This window comes from Stegastes partitus, unplaced genomic scaffold (assembly GCF_000690725.1).
Source record: "Stegastes partitus isolate 25-593 unplaced genomic scaffold, Stegastes_partitus-1.0.2 Scaffold5, whole genome shotgun sequence".
Taxonomy (NCBI): Eukaryota; Metazoa; Chordata; class Actinopteri; family Pomacentridae; genus Stegastes; species Stegastes partitus.
Window position 1 is genome coordinate 243,793 of NW_007577736.1, and position 24,070 is coordinate 267,862.

Consider the following 24,070-nt stretch of genomic DNA (forward strand, 5'->3'; position numbering starts at 1 on the left):
TGTCCAATGTTACTTGTGATCCTCGTGTCACCGGGTTGATGAGCCAGAAAGAGTGAGCCTCCTTTTTCAAAGTGCGCGCAAGCAATTTCATGGTGGTGGAATCGGCTACTGGTAATGAAAAGATTCCTGTTGTCAAGGGCACTATGCATAAGCTACGCAAGGTCAGGCGCACTTCTTCATCTTACCAAGATCATGAAGAGAGAGTTACACAGCAACAAAACCGTCCAACCAGAAGAACCCAATGTGTGAATTCTACACTCCCATTCAAATCCAATTTAATCTCGAGGTCTGTTTTCTTTCCTCGTAAAAATCCGCCTCATTATCACAACAGGGATCCCAAAACAACTGGTTTGAAGTGGCTGTCAATTTGGCAGAATTTTTCATTCCCTGGTAGCAGATTAGAGATCATTTGTCAGGAAAAGAAAAACCCTCTCTAGGCAGAGTATTTCATTTTCCTGGCAGCTATCCTTCCAGTCCCGCACTGGCCTATTCAGTTTTTGCCTGGCTGTTCTTTTTCTGCTCTGACAGACTGACCCAACCTGGACCTTGGAGGCAGATTGAGGAGGGACCAAAACCCCAGAAAGGTTCACTGTGGAGGGTCTGGCACAGATGGCTTATATGTATGCTTGCCAGGCAACCAGGGACCCTCCGGACCGACATGGAGTGTCCAGTATGTAACCAACCAATCATAGAGCGGCCTGGACCCACAGAAACAGTCTTAGCCTGGGTAGGCATGAAACTGTGTCCTAACTTCTTTTCTTCTCTTTCCTTCTTTTTTTGGTGGCATTTTAAGCATTTATTTGGCAGCAGCAGTGGAGAGAGACAGGAAATTAGGGAGTAGGGGAATGACATGCAGCAAATGATCAGGCAAGGTGGGAACTGAACCGACTGTTTAAAGAATTAGCACCCATGATCAACCTGATCAACCTCTGGATGAAAAAAGATTAACAGGATAATTGATTGCAGGGTGATTGATAAAAGAGTCTTGGAGAGGGTGTTTAAGTTAAAATTATGTGTATAATGCCTCCCATAAAATACTTTCCAAGTGGAGAAATAACGTTTTACATGAACCATTAACATAATGAGCATTCAGGCAAGTCATTTGGGACTATTAGTGAGACCATTATGATTAGCTAAGAATCCCATTAGCTCAGTACCTTGAGCACCGCTCGCTTACTGTACACTTACAAACTGAGAGCAATTTATGAGCTTTTCACAGCAGGAATGAAACCCATGCGACCTATACAAGAGGACAAATGACCTTGTTTATTTTTCTCTCTTCAAAGAAAAAAACAGGCTGCGTTTCAAACACATCTGAATGGAGTAAATCGCATTCTTCGATCCGATTACTTCCAGCTCCTCTTGGAGTTCACTGTGCTGCTGAGAGATCAGCACTGCTGCCACAGTAGCCGTGCAGCGCTTGTGCTGACTGGGTTTAAGAGGAAGAGAAGAGTAGGAGGAGGGGGAGGCAGCCACTAACAGTGTGTTCAGAGTGTTTCCTCTCAGGGATAGTAGACTGAAACCTTCCAACTTTTGAGCAGCTAATCCACACATCTGCACACAGCCAAGGCAGTCCTGCTTCCACTGCAAAGGGGGTTTCCATTGGGAGCTGAGGAGCTCAGCGTGCCTCTATATCAACTCTCACTTTCTATTATGTGCTCTTCCTAGGTTTGCTCTCCATCTCTCCCTTTCTACCCACAGTCAACCTCTCTATAAAAGGTGCAAATCCCAGCTGGATTCAGCTCAAAGATGAAGGACAGCTCGTGGGCGACTTGGCAGATTCTGAAACCTGATCTTTGAGTTCTTAGATGATCTATTCTGACTCTAGGAAGGACAGCATTTGTTCAGAGTGCACAAATGTACAACTGTGTTCAACAGTATGTGTCCCTTTGTGTGTGTGTGTGTGTGTGTGTGTGTGTGTGTGTGTCTAATGTCACTGCTGCCACTGTCCTAAGAGGATGGGTGTGGAAGGAGGAAGACATCGTATCACTGCAATCACAGACTGCTGCAAAAACCTGCCTCAACAGGCCTAGATCACACTTACGCTAGAATATGCACCTCAGCATCCATAAATACACACAGAAAAAGTTCCACAAATACGGAGAAGCAGAAATTCACCTGTACACATCCAGAGGAGGCTGCTCTCCGCCCTCAGGCTCTTTCTCTCTGGATGAGGATTTGACTTTATCTTTTAATTCTACATCTTATAAGAAGCACGAGAAGCAGATGAATAGGAGTGAGAGAGTGTTGCAGTGAGGGTTCATTTTATGCGACCAGAGGTTGCCTCTCAAACATTTAGAAAAATCCTCTCCCATTTCACAGCAGCCTGGATTTGCAGTAAGAAAGAATGAGCTTAAAGAGAGCAGGGAGATTATCATGTTATTGCCATAATCATTGTGCAATGTGAGAGAAATCCTCCATTCCAATCCCTTCATGACACAAATACACTGCGACCGTCTGACTTTCCAAGACCTCTGAATGCAGGGCAACTGCTTATACTCTCTTGTAGTATTAGACGTTAGAAATGGTAAATACTTGGCCATTCAGCTGTTCGCCAAGCTGAAATATCCCTTGTTGTGTAAACTCCTTACTGGAAAGAACATGACTGAGCTTGTCTACTTGTAAAATATCAGCAACTGCTGACATGTTTACTTCATCAAGGTGCTATCAAGTTACATTTCAAGTTTTGGAAGCTTGTGATGAACCGAACCTTACTGGTTGTGTCTGTGAGAGGAGAGGGGGGAGGGAGGAAGAGGTCGATTTATCCCATGAATAAAGCATGACTCCTGAGAAAGAACACAAGTGGGTCTTCCTGATGTGTGACTGTGCAGCCAGCCGGTGGGATCAGCAGGTTGACTGGTTTACATAAGGTCACCTGCAGGTGCTACAGCTGCTTACATGTGCACACACTATTGAGAGTATTTACTGCATATTGGCAAGAATGGATACAGAAGTGCTGACATAAATACATAAAAATATAGAAGCAAATCCTGTCCACTGACAGATACAAAAGGTGTGCTTAGGCTGACACACATTGATGTACATACTGAGCAAACATGAGCATGTCTGTATGTGTAGAAATTCACATATAGGGTAAGCACTCAAAAGGAAAACGCAAGAAAGACTTATGTCTAAGTCGACTGTCGCTATTAATTTAGTAAATTCAACATGTCTGAGAATTTTTTGGTGGATTTTTTGCTCTTAGCTGGTAGCAGCCTTAAGAAATTCAAGAGACTTAACATAAAGGCAGCAAGTAAAGTCCTGTCCATCCCTTCTTTTGCATCTTGATACAGTCGGTAGCACTTTGACATTGCACATTTGCATTGCAGAAACTGAAAATCTTTTGCTCCATTTAAAAGCTCTTCCAATACACCCACTTTTAATACATTTTGCCTTCACGAGATAGTGTAGTTGGCACTTAAAATGACTGATTAACATGCATCAAAGGTCTTCTTTAGCCAGTCAGAAGAATCACTGCTCCGCCAGCACATCACTTCCATCATTTTAAACATTTCACCAGGGCTGTAGCCGAGATTTTAGAAATGCTAAGGTCATAAAAACCAAATTCTCTCAGCACCTCACCGTCTGAGCCGCATCAAAACAGTTTGTAAAATGCTTTGATCATTATGATTTAGTTTCTTGTTTATTTATTTATTTATTTATTAATTGTGATGTATTTTTCTTTGAAAGTTATATCCTCCCATGTGACCCTTAACATTTTCATTTAGTGTCAAAAGCAGTCATGTATGAAGCTATTTAGTGGAAACGTTACGTACAATTTGTCTAATGTAACATTCTCCCCAGGTCATTAAAGCTCTGAAATCCTAAAACCAACACTAAAGAAGCCACGTACTTCAGTGTTTAGCTCACAGGAGTTTAAACTAAATGAGAAACCTACCTACCACACCTCTCACTGACTGCTGGGTATTTCTAGTTCTAAAACTCTCTGGCAAACATAAGGTTTATTTTAATCCCTGCTGACAAAGAAGTTACACCCTTGTGCTGATTTCTACAGCATTTCCATTTATATTTAAATTTGAGGTCTGCACGCTTCATCCCTCAGCGGCCCTTTCTACACACAGAGTGGAGAAACTGAATAGCGGTGTTCATCTGAAAGGCTGCAAATATTGCTGCTTCTTTGACTGCCACTTCCAATGAGTCTTTAATCATGTTTCGCTGATCAATACATTTTGTCCCACTCGTCACATTTCACTAAGGCAGGCCGTAAGTCATAATGACTGTGAATACTGAGCTTACACTTGAGACTTGAAAGTCTGAATCTTATACACAAAAGCAGGCGAGCACACACACAAGTTGCCGTTGCGACACCTACCATCATAGGTCCCGCTCTCCAGAAGAAGCCCGCTCTCCTCCAGGATCCTGAAGTCTCCAACGCTGATGAAGTTGTAGTCCACGCCTGGGACCTCCCCCTCTCGAGGAAGCCGTGTGGTGCCTTTAAAAAAAACAAAAAGAAAAACACATAAACATACAGGTCCCCATGTGTTTTAGATAAGAAACACTGGTGCAGACAAGTGCAGATAAGACAGCGCCGTAGAAAAGGTTGTTGTTCAGTGAAGGTTTTTAATGTTTTCTGAGCTCACAGGTCCTGAACTGAATTCATCAGCAAAAAAACTTTGAAGGTTGACACATCAACACAAAACAAAATGAACACCATTCAGTTCCAGTCCTTAAACACATCTGTAACATCTTCAAGTGTAGCAACAAGTTGTGTTTTCTTCATTATTATAATGTGGTGGTGCAACATTTAAACAAATTTTGCAAATCTCTGACATTCTTTGTTCCCAAAAAGACGATACAAGGTTTTTCAAATTGTGTGGGACTGCAGTGCATTTTTCAGAGGGGTGACTTTTTAATTTTTTTTTTTTTTGATTTTGGAATGAAAATCTAAAAAGACCTTGGTGCCATCCTGTGAAAGATGGATAATTGACAAAGGCCTGCTGAGCACTGAGGGGCGTAATTTATTTAATCCTCAATGAGTAACTGTAGTTTCTGCTAACAAGTTATTATTGTGGATGTCTTGATCTATGTTCTGGCTGCAGTTAAAATGCAGAAAACAGCACAGTAAATTAGAAATGTGAATTATGATGGAAGCATGAGTTGTGTAACCTCCTGGTGTGGTTTAGGTTCACTCAGTCCCAGAGAGGGCAACGTGAATGCAAATGACACGAGGGCACTCTGAGTGCAGATTTTGCTCCTGTGGTGAAGCCACAGTCTATTTCAGTACTGATGGGAGTTTTTTTTCTGTCTTTCTTTCTTCCAGGATGAATATCCACTAGGCACAAATGGACACCAAATGATTACATTAGCATGAGGATTATGTAAACCTTATTCCATGAATAAATAAGTAGGAACGTGCCACAACTGCACTCAAGGCTAATTAGGTGGCATGTCACCAAACTTGTAAACTACACAGAAATAACCACATCTGAAAGGGAGGCAGGACAGCGGTAATTTATTGCATGCGAGGCAAAGCGAAACGCACGTCATGAACCCATCATTAATGTTGCATTTCATGGCAATCTCTGTCACCTAAATTAATGTGAGCATTGTCTATGAAGCAAACGCACTCATCCGCCCGGCCTGCTGAATCCCTTCCAGGGTCGTGGGAAGGACGCTGAGGTGAGGCTAAAGTGAAGGCAAAGCAACAATGCAGGCAGGCCACAAGTCAATCGCAGGGGCTAACATAAGTAGTCATTTATATTCAGAAAAACAGGCAATTTCAAATTTCAAATAAACCCGACTTCAATGTCGGAGGAAACCAGAGCACAATGAGGAGCCCTGCAGCAGCGCAGGGAGAAGATGCAGAGAGACGATACAAACTCCACACAGAAAGAGATTATCAACTGAAGCCAGGAATGTCTTGCTGTGAGATGACTCACAAACACACTGTGTATCAGGATCAGAGTTTAGTGCTTGAATATTTTTTCACACATCCAAGCTATTTGACTTCCATGCACCTGAATTCAACAGCAACACACACTGGCAGCAAGAAACAGCACCGATATTAATTATACTGCTGATGTGTTCGTTAACAGTGTTCGTTGCACTGAAATGACCTTAAATAGCCTTTAAGCATTCTAATACAACCACGATGGAATGTCAGTGATTCAATGTTTTACGTCTCCTGAGTAGACTTCTTGACACTTGTAGAACCTGTGCCAATTAGGAGTGAAATGTCTCTGTAGATTGTGGTGGCCCGATAGCCTATTAAGTAACTTTATGTTGCCATTCCCCTTTTGTTTTTCCACTGTTATATTTTCTTCTTAATTGGACTGTGACAGCTTCTCTGTAACCAAGCAGTGGAGTAACAGCGGAAAAAAAAAAAAAAAAAATGTCAGAGAAGCTTCCTTCCACAGCTCGCCTTGATACCACAGTTTGTGTTACCAAAAGCAGTTGACATTGCATTGCATGTGAGAATGCCAACCTCTGCTGCTTCTCATTAACAACTTGTCTTCCTGCTGGCGCTGGCTTTGGTCCCTCAAAATGTCCCCTGTAGCCCAATTACTTGAGCCACAGTTATGTACCTGCCAAGAATCTCCCCAAGCCATCATCCTGGATGTCACACGATATATATACCATAAGCCTCCTATTGTGGATCAGTCGCAGGCAATATAATGAGGGCTCACTGAGCTTTGAGGGTACAACAGAGTGAAAGAAGCAAATTTTTTAAAGCGCAACTTTGCAACATCTTGTCATACTTTCCTTTTCACCACGAGCACGCTTTCAATAAAAACAGTTGGAGGACAGTTTTTCTAAAAGAGAAGAAGTGGTCAGTGTATGTTGAAAAGGTGCAGCAGGTTCACTGCAGTTAATTGCAAAAAGACAAAAGAGGAGTGTGGAAGCAGGGAGGCTTTATTGAAGATCTGTCAGTCTGCAAGTTATACACAGCAGGGGAATGGATTTGGATCGTGCTTTGCTGGGAAAGGAGAACAAGGTACTCTGTAAAAAAACCAAAAAAAAACAAAACCAATGCCAGAAAAAAAAAAGATTTTCAAAAAAATTAGGGAATACTGTAAGTTTCAAAACCTGTAAAAACTGTGTCAATAATGGCAAACATCTCTAAAAATATTTTAAGATGATTTAAATACAGTAAAATCAAATTATTTTACAGTCATACACTGTAAAAGAACAAATCACTATTTGCAAAAATATTGACTTTTGATTAATATTGATATTATGTACAATTTTGGCCTATGTTTTATAGTTAACATGGAAATTAATGCTTTTTTCCCCCTGTGATTTTACTATTATCATCTCTAATTTAATCAAGCTTGTGAAAATCTGTAAGATAACATACCATTTTAAAAACCTTAATATATATTTGTTTTTCATTTAAATGACAACAAATACTATGTACAGTTTAGCCTATGTCTGCTACAGTCAACATGTAAATTAAGATTTTATAAGTGATTATCTATTATTTAACAAAACGCATGAAATGTAAAATATGTAAAATAGCAGTAAATGTTCAATTTTACAGGTATAATTTTATTTTATTTTATTCTACAGTGTAGGAATGTGTTGATATTTTAGGAAATACACTGATTCACTAGAGAGTTAGATACATAGGACCAACACAACTTTCATGTCTGAGCAGTAGATTTATTGCTACAACCAGCAGCACATTAGCTCAGTGTAGCATAACAGGTGGAAACAAGGGCCAAAGCTGACCTGGCTCTGTTTAAAGGTAAGAAATCTGTCCTCCAGCACCTCAAAAGTTTAGTAATCCAAATATTATACATTGTTTGCTTTGTTATTTTGTTGCACAAAAACTAAAGTGTGAAAATGCTGGTTGACTGGCAGTCTAACAATAATGACAGGACAAGTAATTACGTGTTCTGTCAGAAAGAGTCCAGCACATTACTAGGCCTTCTCCTAAAAATTAAAGTCTCAGTTACATTTTGAAGGAAATGTATTTTCAAATAAGCATGTCTTTGTCATTTATTTTATTGCTTAACTTTTGCTCTTTCTCAGACAACCAATCATATATTACATGGGGTGAGACTCATCACCTTGGTAACCAAGAAAATGGATGAGAAGCATGTTGTGAAAAGGTCAAATCTGATCCCAAACTGTGATATTGTCTTAAACCTAGTTGAGTATTTTTGGTGCCTAAACCTGACCAAACAACAAATGAGAATGCAATATTGTTGTATAGGGATGCCGTTTTTAAAATGCAGGGTTGCCTGTATAGTGCAAATTAAAGCAACAAGACATATTTACTGAGCTTCAGTGGTGCTGTTAGTCCGATTTCTATTCAGAGCCCGTTTTCTGTCTTTACGCTATGCTGAACAGACCAGCTGCTGTCTGTAGCTTTGCATTTACAATACAGATATAAGGATGGTATCGACCCTGTCATCACATTTTTAAGCAACAAAGTGAACACGCTTATTTCCTAAACCGTCAAAATATTCCTTTGCTTTTGTAGCCGGGCACAACAGTTAAAGCTTTTTGTTTAGATGTGTCTGTGTGTGTCTGCCTGTCTCTCCTGAGCTGAAACAAATTGTCACTTTAGTCCTGCAAGGTCTCACTGCTGAGACCTATTTTTTTGAACCGTCTGGAGGGATGTCACGATGGGAACATCAGAGGTAGTCAGTCAGAAGTGGCAGGCCATAAATTTAACATGGTGATTTCGTGCATAGTTTTATGATGGTACTTCAGAAAAGGGTGGCTTAAGGCTTTGATGTCGAAATGGCCAGAAAGGGAGAGAGAGAGAAAGAGAGAGAAAGAGAGAGAGAGAGAGAGAGAGAGAGAGGAAAGAGGATCATTACAAATCCAAACTCTTTTGCTCCCTTGTGGAGTATTCGCTTTTAAGAAAAGACACTGAGGCAAGCTCTGTCGCATAGCTTACTGCGCCGGTGTCATGTGGAAATTAAAGCAACTTGTAAATCAACCATTATTATTCTATGCTAAAATATAAAAATAATCAAGAGAGGGAAGATAAGGAGAAGGAGGGAGGAGGAGGAGGAGGAGGAGGAAGGGGAGGAAATCAGCTGCTGAAACTGTGGCCACACCTCACTAAGCAGGCGGAGAGGTCACAGAGTACAGCTGTATCCACTCACGACGTGTGCGTCCCCGTGCGTGCATACCTTCACCGATGTAGTGCGTAAGTGTGAATCTGAGTGAGATGAAACTCTTTTTTATCCATCTCTGATCTCAGTGGGAGGCCGAGGGACTGTGTGTGACCCTGAGCTCTCTGTCCTCTTAGAAAAAAAAGCCCTCCTCTTTTTGTCCTCTTCGGAGCACTTGAGAGCCTCCTCCAGCGTTTTTTTGTCCAAATGAGATGGAGCCGGTCCCAAGACCCAGTGAGGGAGATGCAGGGATTTGCCACACACAGACAGTAAAGACCTTGCACTCTTTGTCTCTCTGCTCCTCCCTTTCTTTTGTCTTCCTCCGTTACAGAGCACTCTGATTTGCTGTCTTTTGTCATTCTTTCGCATTAGCATGAACCATGTTGTTCTGTGTTTCATAACTGGCCTTAAAATCTAAAGCAGAACTTGGTTTGTGGCTCCAAAATGCATTAAGCTCAGCAGAATTGACCCTATGTTGTTGTCAGGGCACACTAATAAAACAGTGCAGATGAGTTGCGATGGTGTGAGAACTTAGCAGTGTGGTGGTAGTTAACTAAAGTGGACCACTGGCACAGTGACACAAACCAACTCTGCTAATCCTCTTGCCGTCTGTATTATTGTCACATAGATTTTGGGCATAAATCCCACCCCCTCAGATATGCTTGTTTATCATCAACTCGTGAAGTTCAACACATTCCGTGCATTGTTGATGTTGTTATTCGAAATTTTGCGGTGCTCCGCGACTCCCTCGACCTGCCTTCTATGGGGCAGGTTGTAGAAGTATTGATTTCCCGCAATGAGAAAATGACTTCTAAAATTTCAGTGCCAAAAAAGATGAGGGGCTGAGCCGGTGCTGCACAGTTAGAGGGCGAAGCTGCAAGAGCAAAATAACTGCAGTATGAGCAGTAGATGGAGTGAGTTTTGGGAGTTGAAAAGAAGCAACCAGCAAACCCATTACTCAGCTAGCCCCCTTGTCCTTCCACTGCGGTGTGCAGTGGTCCACTGTGGTAAAAGTCAGTTTGACCATTTGTCTGGAGAAGCAGGTATTGAGTTTATGGTCCTAATTAACCCGGTTTGTTGTAAATATCATAAATATTTTAGGGAATATAACTGTGTGCTAGTGTAATTGCTTTTGGGACTCAACCCACAACTGTTTTAGATCAGGTGAAATTCTTAATGTACTCGATGTTGGAATAACACTACGTTAGGTCGTAGAATGCGATTTTAATCTTTTTAACCTTACAACTGCAGATTTAATTTCCCCTTTTTTGTTAGACGCTTATTAGTGGTTAATCTAATTTATATAAGAAATGCCTTTGCTCATCTGCATATTTAATTATGTAAACAAGATCACCTTTTAAATAGAGAGAAGCTTCATACAGAAAGGAGAACCTGGGAGGCTGGGTTGTAAAGAAAATGCTGGCAAGGGTAATTGAAACAGAGAAAGAGCGAAAGTGAAACAGAGAAGGTGAACGATGGCAGACTGAAAGCGAGCAAGTGAATGATGGAGGTGCCGTCACTGTGCAAGTCCTGGGCTCTTGCTCATTAAGACAGTAATTCAAGCAGGGGATTAGAGAGTCAGACTCCTGCAGCGAGCCCACTGGCTGCTGATGATGAATGGAGGTAAAAGGTTCTCACCTCAACCGGGTGAGACAGACAGTCGCCTACCCCGATTCTGAACGATGTTTGTTCCTGTTAAAAGTTGAAGTTGTCCATCCCCACTGTTGCCAAGTGCTCGCTCGAGGGGGGGACTGTTGGGTTTCTCTCTATAATATTGTATGGGCTTGACCTTACAATGCAAATTCCCCTTAGATGACATAAGTTTTAATAAATATAATAGCTGTACGCTTATTTTTTAAAGATTCATTGTTATTTAAATTTTTTATTGTCATACTGTATTTACCTGTATCTGAAAACAGAAAGTCATGTTTGAAGTGGTGGTTAATATCAGTGTGTGCACGGACAAATGTAGGCGGCTGAAAATTCTGCAAGCAAGTGTGTGTGTGTGTGTGTGTGTGTGTGTGTGTGTGTGTGTGTGTGTGTGTGACGGAAACAGCACGGGAGAATGACAGGTTGCAGGACTGGAAGAGAAATCACTGATGGAATGAGTTCAGCAAAACTATAATCAACTTCTGTCCATCCACTATACCCGACCTACAATACTCCAAGAGCAACCAAGCTTTAAAAATGAAAGTTCAATAACAATTTGAGTTGAAGTATTTTAACAGGACAAACAGCGACAAAATAGAAAGAAAGGAGAAGAAGGAGGGAAAGAAAGAAAAGGGGTTGCATGTGTATAAAAAAGAAGACAATAAATTAAAAATACATGAAAGGTAAGCAGCTTGCTTCCTGAAAAATTTCACACTTGTGCATGCGAGTCTCCTCTGAAAAGGCAGAGCGACTTCCAAGCCTGGGGGGCAAGAGAGCAGAGATGCTGCTTGTTTGTGACAGGACTGTGCCTAAGAGTCTGTCATCGCCTCAGGAGCAGTTGCTCTGCATGTGACTAAAACCTTGACTACACTCAATTATGGCGTTCCTCAGAGCAGAGTCAGTCTTCAGCGGGACGCGGTAAATATTTAGGCCAATACATCAGCGTGAACTTCATCACAGTTCAGAATCACAGACACTGCATCAGAGTTACGTCTCCTGTCGACGCAGTTTCACCGCAACGCATCACCTGGTGCTTTAAAAATACTGACTCTTAAAGCATTGTGGAAAACTGTGTATCAGAGAGGAGATGTTTAAATTTCAGCTGGATGTTCCAGCCTTTTACAATAAATAAATAAAATACTGCAGAAATTACCTTTTATTTTTCAGTAGATAACCATCTTCCTTTGTGTTTAAATGGAAATTCAGAGTGTAAATTACAGTAGCAGCAGACAGATGCAATTTACTTAGAAAAAAAAAATCCTTTCAAGATATTAAATCGAATAAAACTGTATTTCTAATTTTAGAGGCTTCTGCGCCATTGTGGCAAATAGCCTGAATTTCTGCAACCCACACAAACCTTAATCAGGATATTAATTTGCACCTTTGCTGCGCTAACAGCCGTGTCTCTAATTTTGGCAATTCTCAAGCTTTCATTTAAAAAATGACAACATTCAGGCTTATAAAACCTTTTGAATAATCTAAAGAAAGGTTGGAAAATGCAGGGGCGTCAGGCTGAAAATGTGTGTTTATCCTCAGCTTTATACCAATGCACTGTTTCTGTCTGCATGGCAGAGGCAAATGGCACCCCCACGTACGCATATACTGGTACCATCATCAGCATTTCCACTGTATGACAATAACGGTGCTATTTTCTTCTTTTTTTTTGTGCATATTTTCTACTATTAGATCAAGAGTTGTTATGCACTACTAATATTTGCTTTAAAATATACTGCAATCAATGGACACTGCCTTTGCAAGTATGAATTACTCTGAAAACCCACACAGCTGCTGTTCATTGTGGTGGTTCTACAGAACCAACCTTTTTATTTACCACTCCATTACTGATTTCTGCAAAGAATAATAGATGATGACGGCCCCGCTGAGTAGAATGTCAGCGAGGGAAAGCGGAGAAAAAAGCAGCAGAGAGAGAGAAAAAAAGCCGGGTTATTTATGGAAAGAATATGACTTTGATCACTGTGATGATACGGTACAAAAGTAAATAAGTTACATGGGGGTTAGAGAGATGTCCTTGGCTGGGTTGCTATGGTGACATTGAAGTGTGTGTGCTTTGTAGAGTGTGTGACAAAGAGCGGTGACTGAATGACAATGCAGGAGTGGAGTAAATGTGTGTATTTGTGAGCACGTTATCTGTGTACAGGCCCTGTGTAATGGAAAAGGGAACACATTAACGCCGCTTCTTGTGTGATGGATTTCCAGCTGTGTGGTGCATAAAGAGCTTCCTCATTGTTCCCATAAGATGCTTCGGATAAAAGCATATGTGTCCTAAAAGTAGGTTATGCTGTACATTTCTGCTTTGCTTCACACATGTTGGCGGTTTTTCGAGAGCCGCACGTTCGGCCTTGTGCGGTGTACTTACAGGGGATGGTGCGTAGGTAGAGGTTGTCCCGTATGATCTGCTGCAGCTTGTGGTCCAGCGAGCCCTTCTGAAACTGCAGACTGAGGTAGTGGCGCAGGTCCGTGTTCAATACTTTACCTGCAACAACAAAGGCGGAGGCAGGAAGGGTCAATACAAAACATGGTGGTGCTCTCTCAGAAGGGTTTATGTCAAAAAGAAAATCCATCCAAGTGGCATGTACCCTCACACAGTGATCAATACTGCAGACCTAGATCAAACTGTTTTTTCCTCTTGACAAAAAGGTTACACTTTAATAGGACAGGTGTTTAATTTCCTGGCATTTTCCCAGATATTGAGTACTTAATATCATAACAGATTGTTTTCCCAGGGTTTGGACAGAAGCATACATCATTTTAAAATAAATATATTTAGCTTAATACAAGTTCATTTATTCTATGTGGGTTCTATGTACAGGCAGTCTGACAACTTTAATAGAAAAAGAGAGTAAAGGCCACATATTGAGTGCATAGTGGGCACATTAGCAGATTAATGGTCGGCCATTTGACATTTTGTTGTATGAAAGTGCAGTGCAGAGGTTAGCGGTCTGTCTTAGTAGCCCACAGTAATCCAAAATGTTTTACTCTGGGCACATTTCTTCAAAATGAGTGACTCCTCTGTGATTGAATGAGGTCAAAGTATGGAAACATTCTCAAAGTCCTTTGGATAAGCTCAAAATTCTCAGAGGACAAGGTAAAAAAAAAAAAAAAAGGGGAGGATATTTTAAGGTCGTGAACAGAATTTTAATTTTTTTTGACTATCTGCTCTCAAGCTCAGAGCTTAGATCCTTCTTGATTCATATTTTAATTCCAGCTTGATTACTGAGGGGAACAAATGAAGGTTAAACTGAATTTTAAACTCTGATCTCTTCTGTGAAATCATCAATGTTTAATGGTGATACAGGGTACAGAACAGTTTGCAGAGGGGAAACACAAACACATGCTGTGGAAATTCAGTTCAGAGCTGTACAAGAATACGTTTCTGATTGTTTTGCATTCTAAGTGATTCTTGCTTGTAGAATATACCAAGAACAAAGGGGACTGAGCTGAATTCACTGTCATCACCGCCTTCATTCATCTGAGGCAACAAATCTGAAATCCAAACTACTAAGTGACAGATGATGGATGCCGCGCTCGCGCTCGACTGTCTTTATAATTTAAACAACCTCACACGAGCCTAAAAACTTTTCCACCAAAAGATGTGCAATGCCACAACCTCAAAAGTGAGGCGCCAGCGATTTTCATAAGGAAATCTGAAAAGATTTCGCCTTTGCTCTCAACTCCCAGAAGCCTTTGTAAAAACAAAGGAAGTTCATGCAAAGTTTGAGGCAGAGGAAGACTTCAGAGTCGTCATGCACAAGCCGGGAAAAAAGTTTTTCTCTGAAAGAACATGATGAGGAGTTTGGAAAACAGGAAGAGATCTTCGGTGTCTGCCTGCCCTCCGCTTCCTCATTTCTTGACAGAAGAAGGAGAGTAAGCTTTGAAACAGTCTGACTATAGAGAAGTAATCATTTTTTCCCCATTTCTCTATTTCCCTCATTTTCTTTCCTCCCATATTCTCTCCATCTCTCTCCCCCTCTCTGTTGCTCACACAGACCGACTCCGCTCAGCATGATTCTTCCTTGCATTGCTATGAATACCAATCACCACGACTAAAGACGAGATCCCGTTATTGTAGACATACTGTATGTACTAATAGAGGGGGGAGATGTACTTGACTACAGAGGGCTGATAGAATAATAATGAGCTCTGGGAATATTTCCGTAAGCTTTCTCAACCCTCAAATCCTCTTTTCCTCCTCGGCTTGTGACAGAAACCAACGCAGGCCATTACTGTGATGGTACGGCGATCCTATTATTTTGTCTCCTAAACTTGCTCTTGCTTCAAGTTTTGGAGGCCGTTGTTGACTCACATCAACATTCCCCTCGTGTCCACAGGCCTCGCTGCCATCTGACGCTGTTTTAGGAGAAGTCATCCCAGTGGGCCTGGCTTTTCAGAATAAAGGTTGCATGTTCTCCGTCTGCCTCTCCAAAGAGGGCTGCATCACAGCTGGTCTAGCAGACAAACAGACGGAGACTGAGGGGAACCAAGGCCCAGTCTGGAAACTTCATCTCAAAACTGCCCCAGAATATCCTTTTTGTTCAAATTCAGTTTGCAGACAGGGGAATTAATAGGAAACAAGGCTGTTTCAACAAACTACATGGGCTCCATATGCTCTCTGAAAGCTAGTGTAGTAACATCCAAGTAAGAATTCAGCAAAGTTAGCATCAAATGAGGAAAAAAAAAGCCTTGCGCCACAGCCAGAGTGTCTAGCTGGGACTCACAATATTGGAAAACACTGACAATGTGATATTTTGTTGAAAAAAATGCAGGAATTTTCACTGGACATCATGCATAACTCCATTTGTGGTGGCTTTGTGATGCTGATTTAAATTTAAATTTAAATTAAGTTTTGCTGTTGCACATGTAGAGCCTGCATGTCAGCAAATTCCTATACTAAAAATAAACTAGTAAAAAAAATCAGAAATAAACTATTCTATGTCAGACAGACCTCTCTTTTAGATCCATTATGGAAAATAAGAACCAAGTGAGTTTTCTTTTTGTGTTTAAGTTAATTTACATTACTTTACCTTGCATTTTTTCCAATAAATGACTACTGCAAATGTGCACACAGCAAGGTCGATGCTGAAATGACTGTTGCCCAGCTCAAATGTCCAGTTTTTGGCATTTAAACTTGCAATATATAAGATTCACTTGTCCTCATCTATGGTTCACCTTGCCCTGCACTCTTATATCTGATATGTCAATTTTGAGTTATTTTGAGTCAAGTTCAGAATGTACTGATGTATAGTATTTGCTGGCAACATAATGATGTATGGCAAGAGACAAGCATTTAAAGAAAAAAATGTTCAAACACTGCCTTCTTCTTCTCTCTTGACTTCTTTGACTTGTAAGCGTGAGCATACGTCAGCCTCAGACGTTCTTTGAATTCCCTTCATGGGTATCATCTTCTTAATTTTCTTCCTGAAGTGGTTGGACCTTTTTTCTTTTTTCTTTTTTGGAAACTGTTTTACTTGTCTTTTTTCCAGAACTCGGGCTTGGTCGGGAATGTTTGAAGTTGCAGGCCTGTGAAGCCCAACTGAGACCCTGCATGTAATACTGGACCTTAAAAATCAACTTGACTTGACTGCTTTTTGTTATCTTTCCCTCTTCTTTCAAAATATCATGTCAAATATTATTCTGCATACTGAACCCTTAAATATAGGCTAACTATGCATTTGTGATGATGAAACGAACGCTCTCTTTGATGATGAAAGAACATCTTGCAATAGTGAAGCTCCCTCTGTAATGCACACACATGCCTACATCCTGAAGCAACAATCAATGGCCAACTGTACGTGTTTGGAGCTTTGCAGTGAGGCTACCAGGTGTGAATGTGTCCGACTGTAAGACAGTAGAGTAAGCATGCTCAGTCACGCTTCACTGGATAAATAACAGGAAAAAAAAAAAGTATGCACGCACAGAGACCCACATACACATTGCTCTGATCTGTTCATTGCAGTACAAGTACAGTACTACAGTGCGGTCTTTGTGGCTTCCTGGGTCCTGTCAGAGGCTGTTAGTGAGGCTGTCACATCAGAGAAGTTCCTCATTCCTCCTCCCCACAGAAAACACTGCTATTGTAGCAGGCCTCATTTTTCTGTGACGGGGGTTCAATAGGCTCTATTGTACCCCGTCAGCCATCCACTCAGTTGTAGGTTATTACTCCACAGACAACCAAGAAGATGAACATACTCTAACAGGTTATGCTTTTAGAAAAAAAGAAAATCATCAGGGGGAGAATTGGGTCTCATTTCTGTCAAAATCCTTTCTTTTCACTATTACAATTAAATCTTTTTCATTGATGACTTGCATTTCACTACACTGTAGCCAATGTGATGGCCCTAAAATGGTCCCTGTCAGTTATATCATGAGCTGTATTCACAGGCTCCCTCCAACTATGGATGACAGCAGTCTAATCAAATGAACAGATCCTCTTTTTTAAAAAAATCAGGCTGTTGCTTTATATCCCACTCTTCCAGAAGATCCTCTCCTCTCCTCTGCTACCTTGTCATTTTTGCATGAAGTGATGGCAGGGAAATGTGTCAGAAAAGAGCAAGGTCACCCACGGGAATCCTTCAGCACCGCGTTGCCATTTCACCTAGCATCAGCACTACTCCTCCTTTTAAAAACCGGAGGCTCAGAGAAAATATCTGCACCCACTCCGCAGTGATGGAAGCAGTGCCTGGCACCCCTAGTGATGCGACAGACTGCTAACATCCTCACTTAGACCAACACCTCACTCAGAAGCCACAGAATTAGATTAACACTCGAAGCTCGAGACATAAGTCTCTCTCACACACAAGCGCAAGTCATGCATCTGTTCGAAGAGATTTGTTTGGTGAATTGCAAATTCCGGTTGGCACATTATACAATAATGCAGACTCGTTCACAACTTCATGATACTTTTTAAACAGATATAATGAGATAACTAATGAAGTTACACAAGTGAGATTCATCTAATTCCACTAATTAATTTGTGATGCAGTGTTTTTCTATATTTCCCCAAGCTTGTGGAAAAGAGCTTTGAATTTGCTGCTGTCATTTAAAAAGCTGGAAGTTGTAATATTACTTTATAATATGCTGTAGTTGCAAATGTGTGCAAAACTGCCCATTTTAACCCATCACTTAATTCTCATGTAGTCACATAACTGCAAGTTAGAGTTTTTGTATGACACAACACTGAATAAAACTAAATTTATACCCGGCTTTCATGCCATCAAGAACCAAAAGAATAGATGTATGTTCTGGGTAATATGCATTTTTTTTCTTTCCTTACCCAGAGATAAATAAGAAGATAGATGCCTCTGTCTGTGAGATTAAACGAAGCTCCTGCCAGCAGCTTGGCACAAAGGACTGGAAAACAAGACAAAGACTGGAAGCCGGGGGAAGCTGTTAGCCGGGCTCTATTCAAAGGTAACAAAATCCATCATCACCTCAAAAGCTCATTAAAACATTATAACCTCTTTGTTTAACCCACAGAAATCACAAGTGGTTTGGCACATGGTGATGGGACTTCTTGGCTCCCAGAGCAGTGACTTTTACCTATTTATCATATAGAAGAGTAACAAGCCTTTCATCTAACTTTCAGCATGACAGTAACGAGACATACGTCCCAAAATCTCAGAGCAGTCCTTTAAGGTGTATGAGTTTGTATAGAAAATCTTTGTTTCCTCTTGATAGGTTTACGTCCAGACACAGAGAAATTTGAGCAAATTCCTGGTGTCTATTGCAACATTTCATTCTGAGGCATTCTCCCCCAGGCATGTGGACGTCCACTGGGAGGTCATTATCTCTGTTGTCTGACTGTCACTTAATTAACAGTCTTCTGAATAGGGAATATGTCGTCAGGTCTGGAGTTGTTCCCTGACACCTTTCTCACTGTACTGGGTCATATCATGGACATGAATTCCACATGTTTTGCCTAAAGACATGTCGTCACCGGGTACACACGCAGGGTAGGAATGTGTATGCAAAAGATGCTCACAAGTTACACATTTATCAGACTGAAATCCCTCCTTTCTTTTCTCTCTCTAATATATACACGAGGGACCTCCAGACAGTTCCTGCGATGCAACAGACAGTATGCTTTAATCCAAAGATTGCTACTGTGCAATGACTGGATTATTTTCTTGTACAAATAGAGAAACAGATCTGTCAGACTTTGCTTTTTTAAAAGGAACCTGGCCCTAATGATGTTATCAGCAGGGCCATATTTTGTCAGCACTTTCCAAAAATGTCACAAAATCACAAATGCAAAAACAGTGCCGGGAACAAGTGCACAGTCATCTCAGTTTAATGTTGGATGTTTCTAACAACTTTCCTGCATGACTTCTTATGTTGCTCCCAATAAAAAAGTGTCATAATATTTATGGCCACGAGTGGGCTTTGACACCGAAATGTAAGCATATGTCAATTTTGGGTTGATGTTGTTTTCTTGGAAGCACAGCCTCAGAATATTCTAAAATATACAGAACTTTATGATACTATCAAGATAAAGATAAGATAAAGAGACTTTATTGTCATTGTGCAGAAGTACAACGAAACTTGTGTGGAAGAACACGACAATAGCAGCAGTGCAAATAAGAATAAAAATAAGAATACTAGAAATAAAAATAATTTAAATTTAAACAGGTGGAGATCCAAAGAATTGTTAGGAAAGCTCTAAAAAGATGCATAATGTATCTATATTATTTCAATTGGATGATATGTTGGAGCCACAAACACAAGTAATTTCCTTTAAAGTAACTGCAGCATCCAGGCTAAGAGCTAGATGACAATTTGATACTGTAGAGCCAGCAACATGTTAGCTTAGCATAGCTAACATCACTCTGTTAATGGATTATATCCTGATTGTGACCAGTTGTCAGGCAACCGCTTGGACTCCAGGTAGCAGTAATCCTGGGCAAGAAATACAATGTTTAACTGGTGTAAAACCCCCTCATGTGTTAAACAACATCTAAAACATTAAGTCATGAGTAAAAACAGAGGACCTGTATGATGAGGGTTGAATATCTGTGCTTTACTAGCATTAAAAATATGCCAGAAGTAAAGATCTGCACTTATTCACTTATTCATACAAGCACACATTGTTGAAATTATCATTATGTTTGTATTGATGTTTGTCCTCTATTAAAGGAGTTTGCACAGACAAAAAATCAATATGTTGATGCATGCATACACACAGGGAACAAAAAAAAACGATGTATTATGTAAACAGTCGACACAAAAACATGATCTCAGAGCTCTAAAGCGCCACCCAAAACAACATTGCTGCTATGCTTTTAGTGTTATTTGGCCTCTTCTGTCTCTCTGTATGCTTCTGGTTTTCTGCGTTCTCTACATTCTGAGATTTTACCCTGAGGTGTTTCTTACACAAATTCCTGTCTCTAATACGAGATTTCACCCATACTCCAGGGAAGGCAGACGCTACAAGCTCCTCAGTCCTGGGCCCCCCTATAGTCATTCATCATGTGATGTATGACAGGTCACCACCATCCTCTTCATCAGGCTGTCCACTCAGTCAAACGGGGCCCACCAAGGCACCAACACCTGCAAGACCTCTGGTTTGGCTCCTCTCATCACTCTCCCAGACTGACAACGCCCCACCCACTATCTCCATCCTTTCGCTCTAACCTTGCAGCTTCCTATGGCCATTTTGGGGGGATAAAACCGCCTCAGGTTACTTTTGAGCGGCAAGTTTCGATTTTTTTAAGACAGCTGCAGGTGAGACTGGGATCAAGGGGCATCTTGCTGACTCCGCTGAGAGAGTGGTGTGCCATAAGCCTGGCTTATAATCTCATACCTCATGCAGTACCGTCACATGAATTCTCCTCACTTATATAACTGGCATGTGGAGTATTACTACGGCTGGAGGATTCTGCAATAGGGGAGCGTGATGGGCCACTGTGTAGCTACGTTCTCAGTCTGTCTGCTCGGCTGGCTGACTACAGGGATATGCAAAGTAAAACAGACAGTAGTCTCACATGCCCAAACTTCCCTCTGCACACTTTGTTTCACCTCATTTTAGCAGCGTGCCCACACCAGGACAGAGGTCTGGCATAAGCGGCTTAAGGGGATGAACTAAAAGGGGGTTGGTGGGGAGGGGTACAACAAGAAAGAATTTTAATATAGCGGGGTGATTAGATTTGTGTTTTTTACGTTGGCATGTCTTCAACAAATTAAAGTATTACAAGGCAACGTTCAATTATTTCTGTGTGTCTTTGTGAAAGGGAAACACACACACAAAGGCGGTGCTTGGTTGGAGTGTAGATGGTAATGTTGCAGTTTTAATTACAATATTACTGCAGACTGCAAATACCGTTCACAAAGCTGATATATTAGCTGACATAATGTGAACATTCTAGAGCAAAAATAAATGAAAATTCCCTGGAATATGAGGTAATGAGCAATTTGCTATCCTTTCATATATAAAAGGCAACAGATAAAAAGAAGCTTAAATCCCTTTCCACCAACACTACAAGCTGCATGCTCACAGGTCAGAGCCAAAGCCCCTCGACAATACACACTACAAATATTCCTTTGCATGATCATAGCATGATACATTTCCAGCCCACTGATCTCACAACTACACAGAGGGACATCTGCCTCCACATTAAAGTTAACTAACCATATGTTCTCCTCTCCGCAGCCCTCCAACCCCGCCCCCCCTCTCCATCACCCCCCCGTCCATCACCACACAGGAGATGGAGGAATGACCTTCCTGCTTTATGTAAAGTCAAGATCAGCCTAACTCAGCAGAACTGAAGAGGTGGTGGTGGTTTGGGGGGGAGGAATTAGCAGCAGCATCAACAGCAGTAGTGCTGGAGCTGCTGTGATAATGTGGGGAGGGAGAGATGTCCTACTTGCTGAGAGACAAGGGGGGTGAAGAGGAAAGAGAAGGGGAAGACAGAGCAAGAAGAGGTGGTGAGAGGAAGGACAAATGTTGCCCTGTAGGTGCTGAGTCATGTTGTTGCTCTATTTTGCATAACTTTGCTTTCTTTGTTTCTCAAATCTTCAGACTCCTAGTTGTAGTTTTGGTCTTGTTGCTGTCTCATAGTTCCTCCACAGTCTGGCTCCTCTCCATTTCACATTTCTTCTTCTACTCTCTCTTTAATGAGCAGTCTATGGCCCATGCCTCTGTTCTATCATTAATGTGGTCTGTGCAGAATGAGACAGCTGGAGAATGAACTCGCAGACACAAACACACACACACACACACACACACACACACACACATTACATCCCATGTGGGTCCTCACTTAGCATCTGGCTCAGACAACATGTCTGCAAGACCTCATAATAAGAAAGTGTTTATGCATCCAACCAAAGTTTGCTTTGCATTGATTAAAATCGTGAAATGTACTCACAATGACATTTCTAATGCTGATGTTTAACAGGCACCACCATTCCAAAATATCATGTGAGCACGTAACACAAAGCACAAGTGAGGCAGCTGGGAATGTTATTTTTATTTTCCTTTTGGAGGTATTAGACCAAAGTCATGAAAAAGTGACTTGCTGCTGGAGCCAGATGTAAAGTCAGAGATGATCAAAGTTATCTGCCTAAAATTTATCCTGAGAAGGGCATGAATGTGTGTGCTACATTTCTTGGCAATGCATCCAAAAGCTGTTCAGACACTTAATTCAACACCACCAATATGAACACAATGCTGGTGCTACAAAAAGGAGAATTTAGAAGATCACTAAGATCATTAGGATTCATTCCCTGTACAGAATTTCATGGAAATCCATCAAAGTACAAAGAGATATTTCTGTCCTCATCATAGCTCATAAGTTCAACTTTGCTACTGATTTTTTTTATTTTTTAAGAAAGCACTGAGGCTTCTTTCTTTATTGACAGTGACCTTGAGAGCAAGAAAATCTTTCTCATATTTTGGATTTGACTGACATGTTTGATCAATAAGCCCCACTACTATCTTATCTCCTGTCAAAAATCTGTCCATCTTGTACTTTTACACAGCGTTTTGATTTCTGAATAAATCGTAGCAAACTGAATCTCGACAGCCTTCCCAGCATCACAGGATTCTTAGTTGTTTATTGTTCCCAAATGAATCAGATACACTTTCAGATTCTTTTTTTATTCCAATCTACATTTTCCCCTCTGGTCATGTGCATCCTCTCAGCACTATTCCTCTCCGTTTGCAAACCGCTAGTGTACTGTGCATTTCTTATTCAGCCCCTCTCTTCACTTCAACCTGTTTCACATGCAAAACTACATCTGGCACAAATGCATGCAAACACTGTTTCTGCTGGAGAGAAATGAGTTCTCAAGTTATGTCTAAAAAAAACAAGTGTGACTCAAGTGGGCTGTGTTGTTGCTCTGCTTGTGGGAGGGTCTAATCCCAGGCTTGTTGTCAAATCATGTCTGCATAAAAGTGAAGTCATGTTTTTTTGCGGAGCGAGAACCTGGCCAGGCGTATTCAATTATTGAAAGCGTGAGAAAACTGTAAGAACGGGAACGTATTAGCAACTGAAATTAGGTGGAAGCCAACCAACACGCTCAGGCATTCAGGAACATGAGACAAAAGCACGGGTTCTCATCTCCCACCGCCACTTACATCTGCCTCAGACCTAATGGCACAGTCTGTTTTTCTTTTTAAAATGTCACACCGAGGCACCGTAAACACAAGTAGCTCACAAAGTGCACTAGGAAATACACGAGTAGTCACTCTAAGTGGGAAATGCAGCAGCGAGACCTGAAATGGGCCCTGCTAAGGACCACTTTAAATACTGTTTACTCGACACTGTGTAACAAATTCTGTGCATTATTGCAACTAGTGAGCTCATCAGGCATTCCTTTTGATGTATAATGAGTCTACAATGGGCAAAAACAGCTGAGTCATCCTTAACCCAAGATGGCTGTCAAGTGCCATAGTCTGCAGCTTTGCCATTAATTCCACCAGCCAACAGGGAATGATGAGAGAAATATGGGCTATCGCAGTCATCTCCCTCAACAGCGACAGATAGGAGTCAAACTACAAAGTGCTCGTTAATGCGGGCCACATCGCAGAGCAAAGGATGGAAATCAGGGAGATCTGCTGCTCGCTGTTTCTCTCTCTGTGAGGCATTTAAGTGACTGACAGATTGACAGAGAAGGATAATATTAATTCAACCACACACAGACACACACACCGAGGCAAAGATAAGCTTGAAATAGAATCGTAATTGTTGCTGCACTGATGAGATGTGCTAGCCTCGTTGTTTTCAGACAGCAGCCGCCGCCGCCGCGCCACATTTTGCACAGACAGAAAGTGAAAGAGAGCAAGTCCGTGTGTGTGTGTGTGTGTGTGTGTG

The 24,070-nt window shown here is 41.2% G+C and overlaps 1 protein-coding gene across 1 annotated transcript in view; it reads right to left on the bottom strand.

Annotated features, from left to right (window-relative positions):
* Positions 1 to 24,070, bottom strand: part of magi3b (membrane associated guanylate kinase, WW and PDZ domain containing 3b) — a 125,571-nt gene that overhangs the window by 28,492 nt on the left and 73,009 nt on the right. Inside the window, exons 2-3 of the mRNA XM_008279408.1 lie at positions 13,120 to 13,236; positions 4,334 to 4,453 (exon numbers count right to left, since the gene is read on the bottom strand). Of these exons, the coding sequence (XP_008277630.1) occupies positions 4,334 to 4,453; positions 13,120 to 13,236 (237 nt within the window). The remainder of the gene's footprint in view (positions 1 to 4,333; positions 4,454 to 13,119; positions 13,237 to 24,070) is intronic.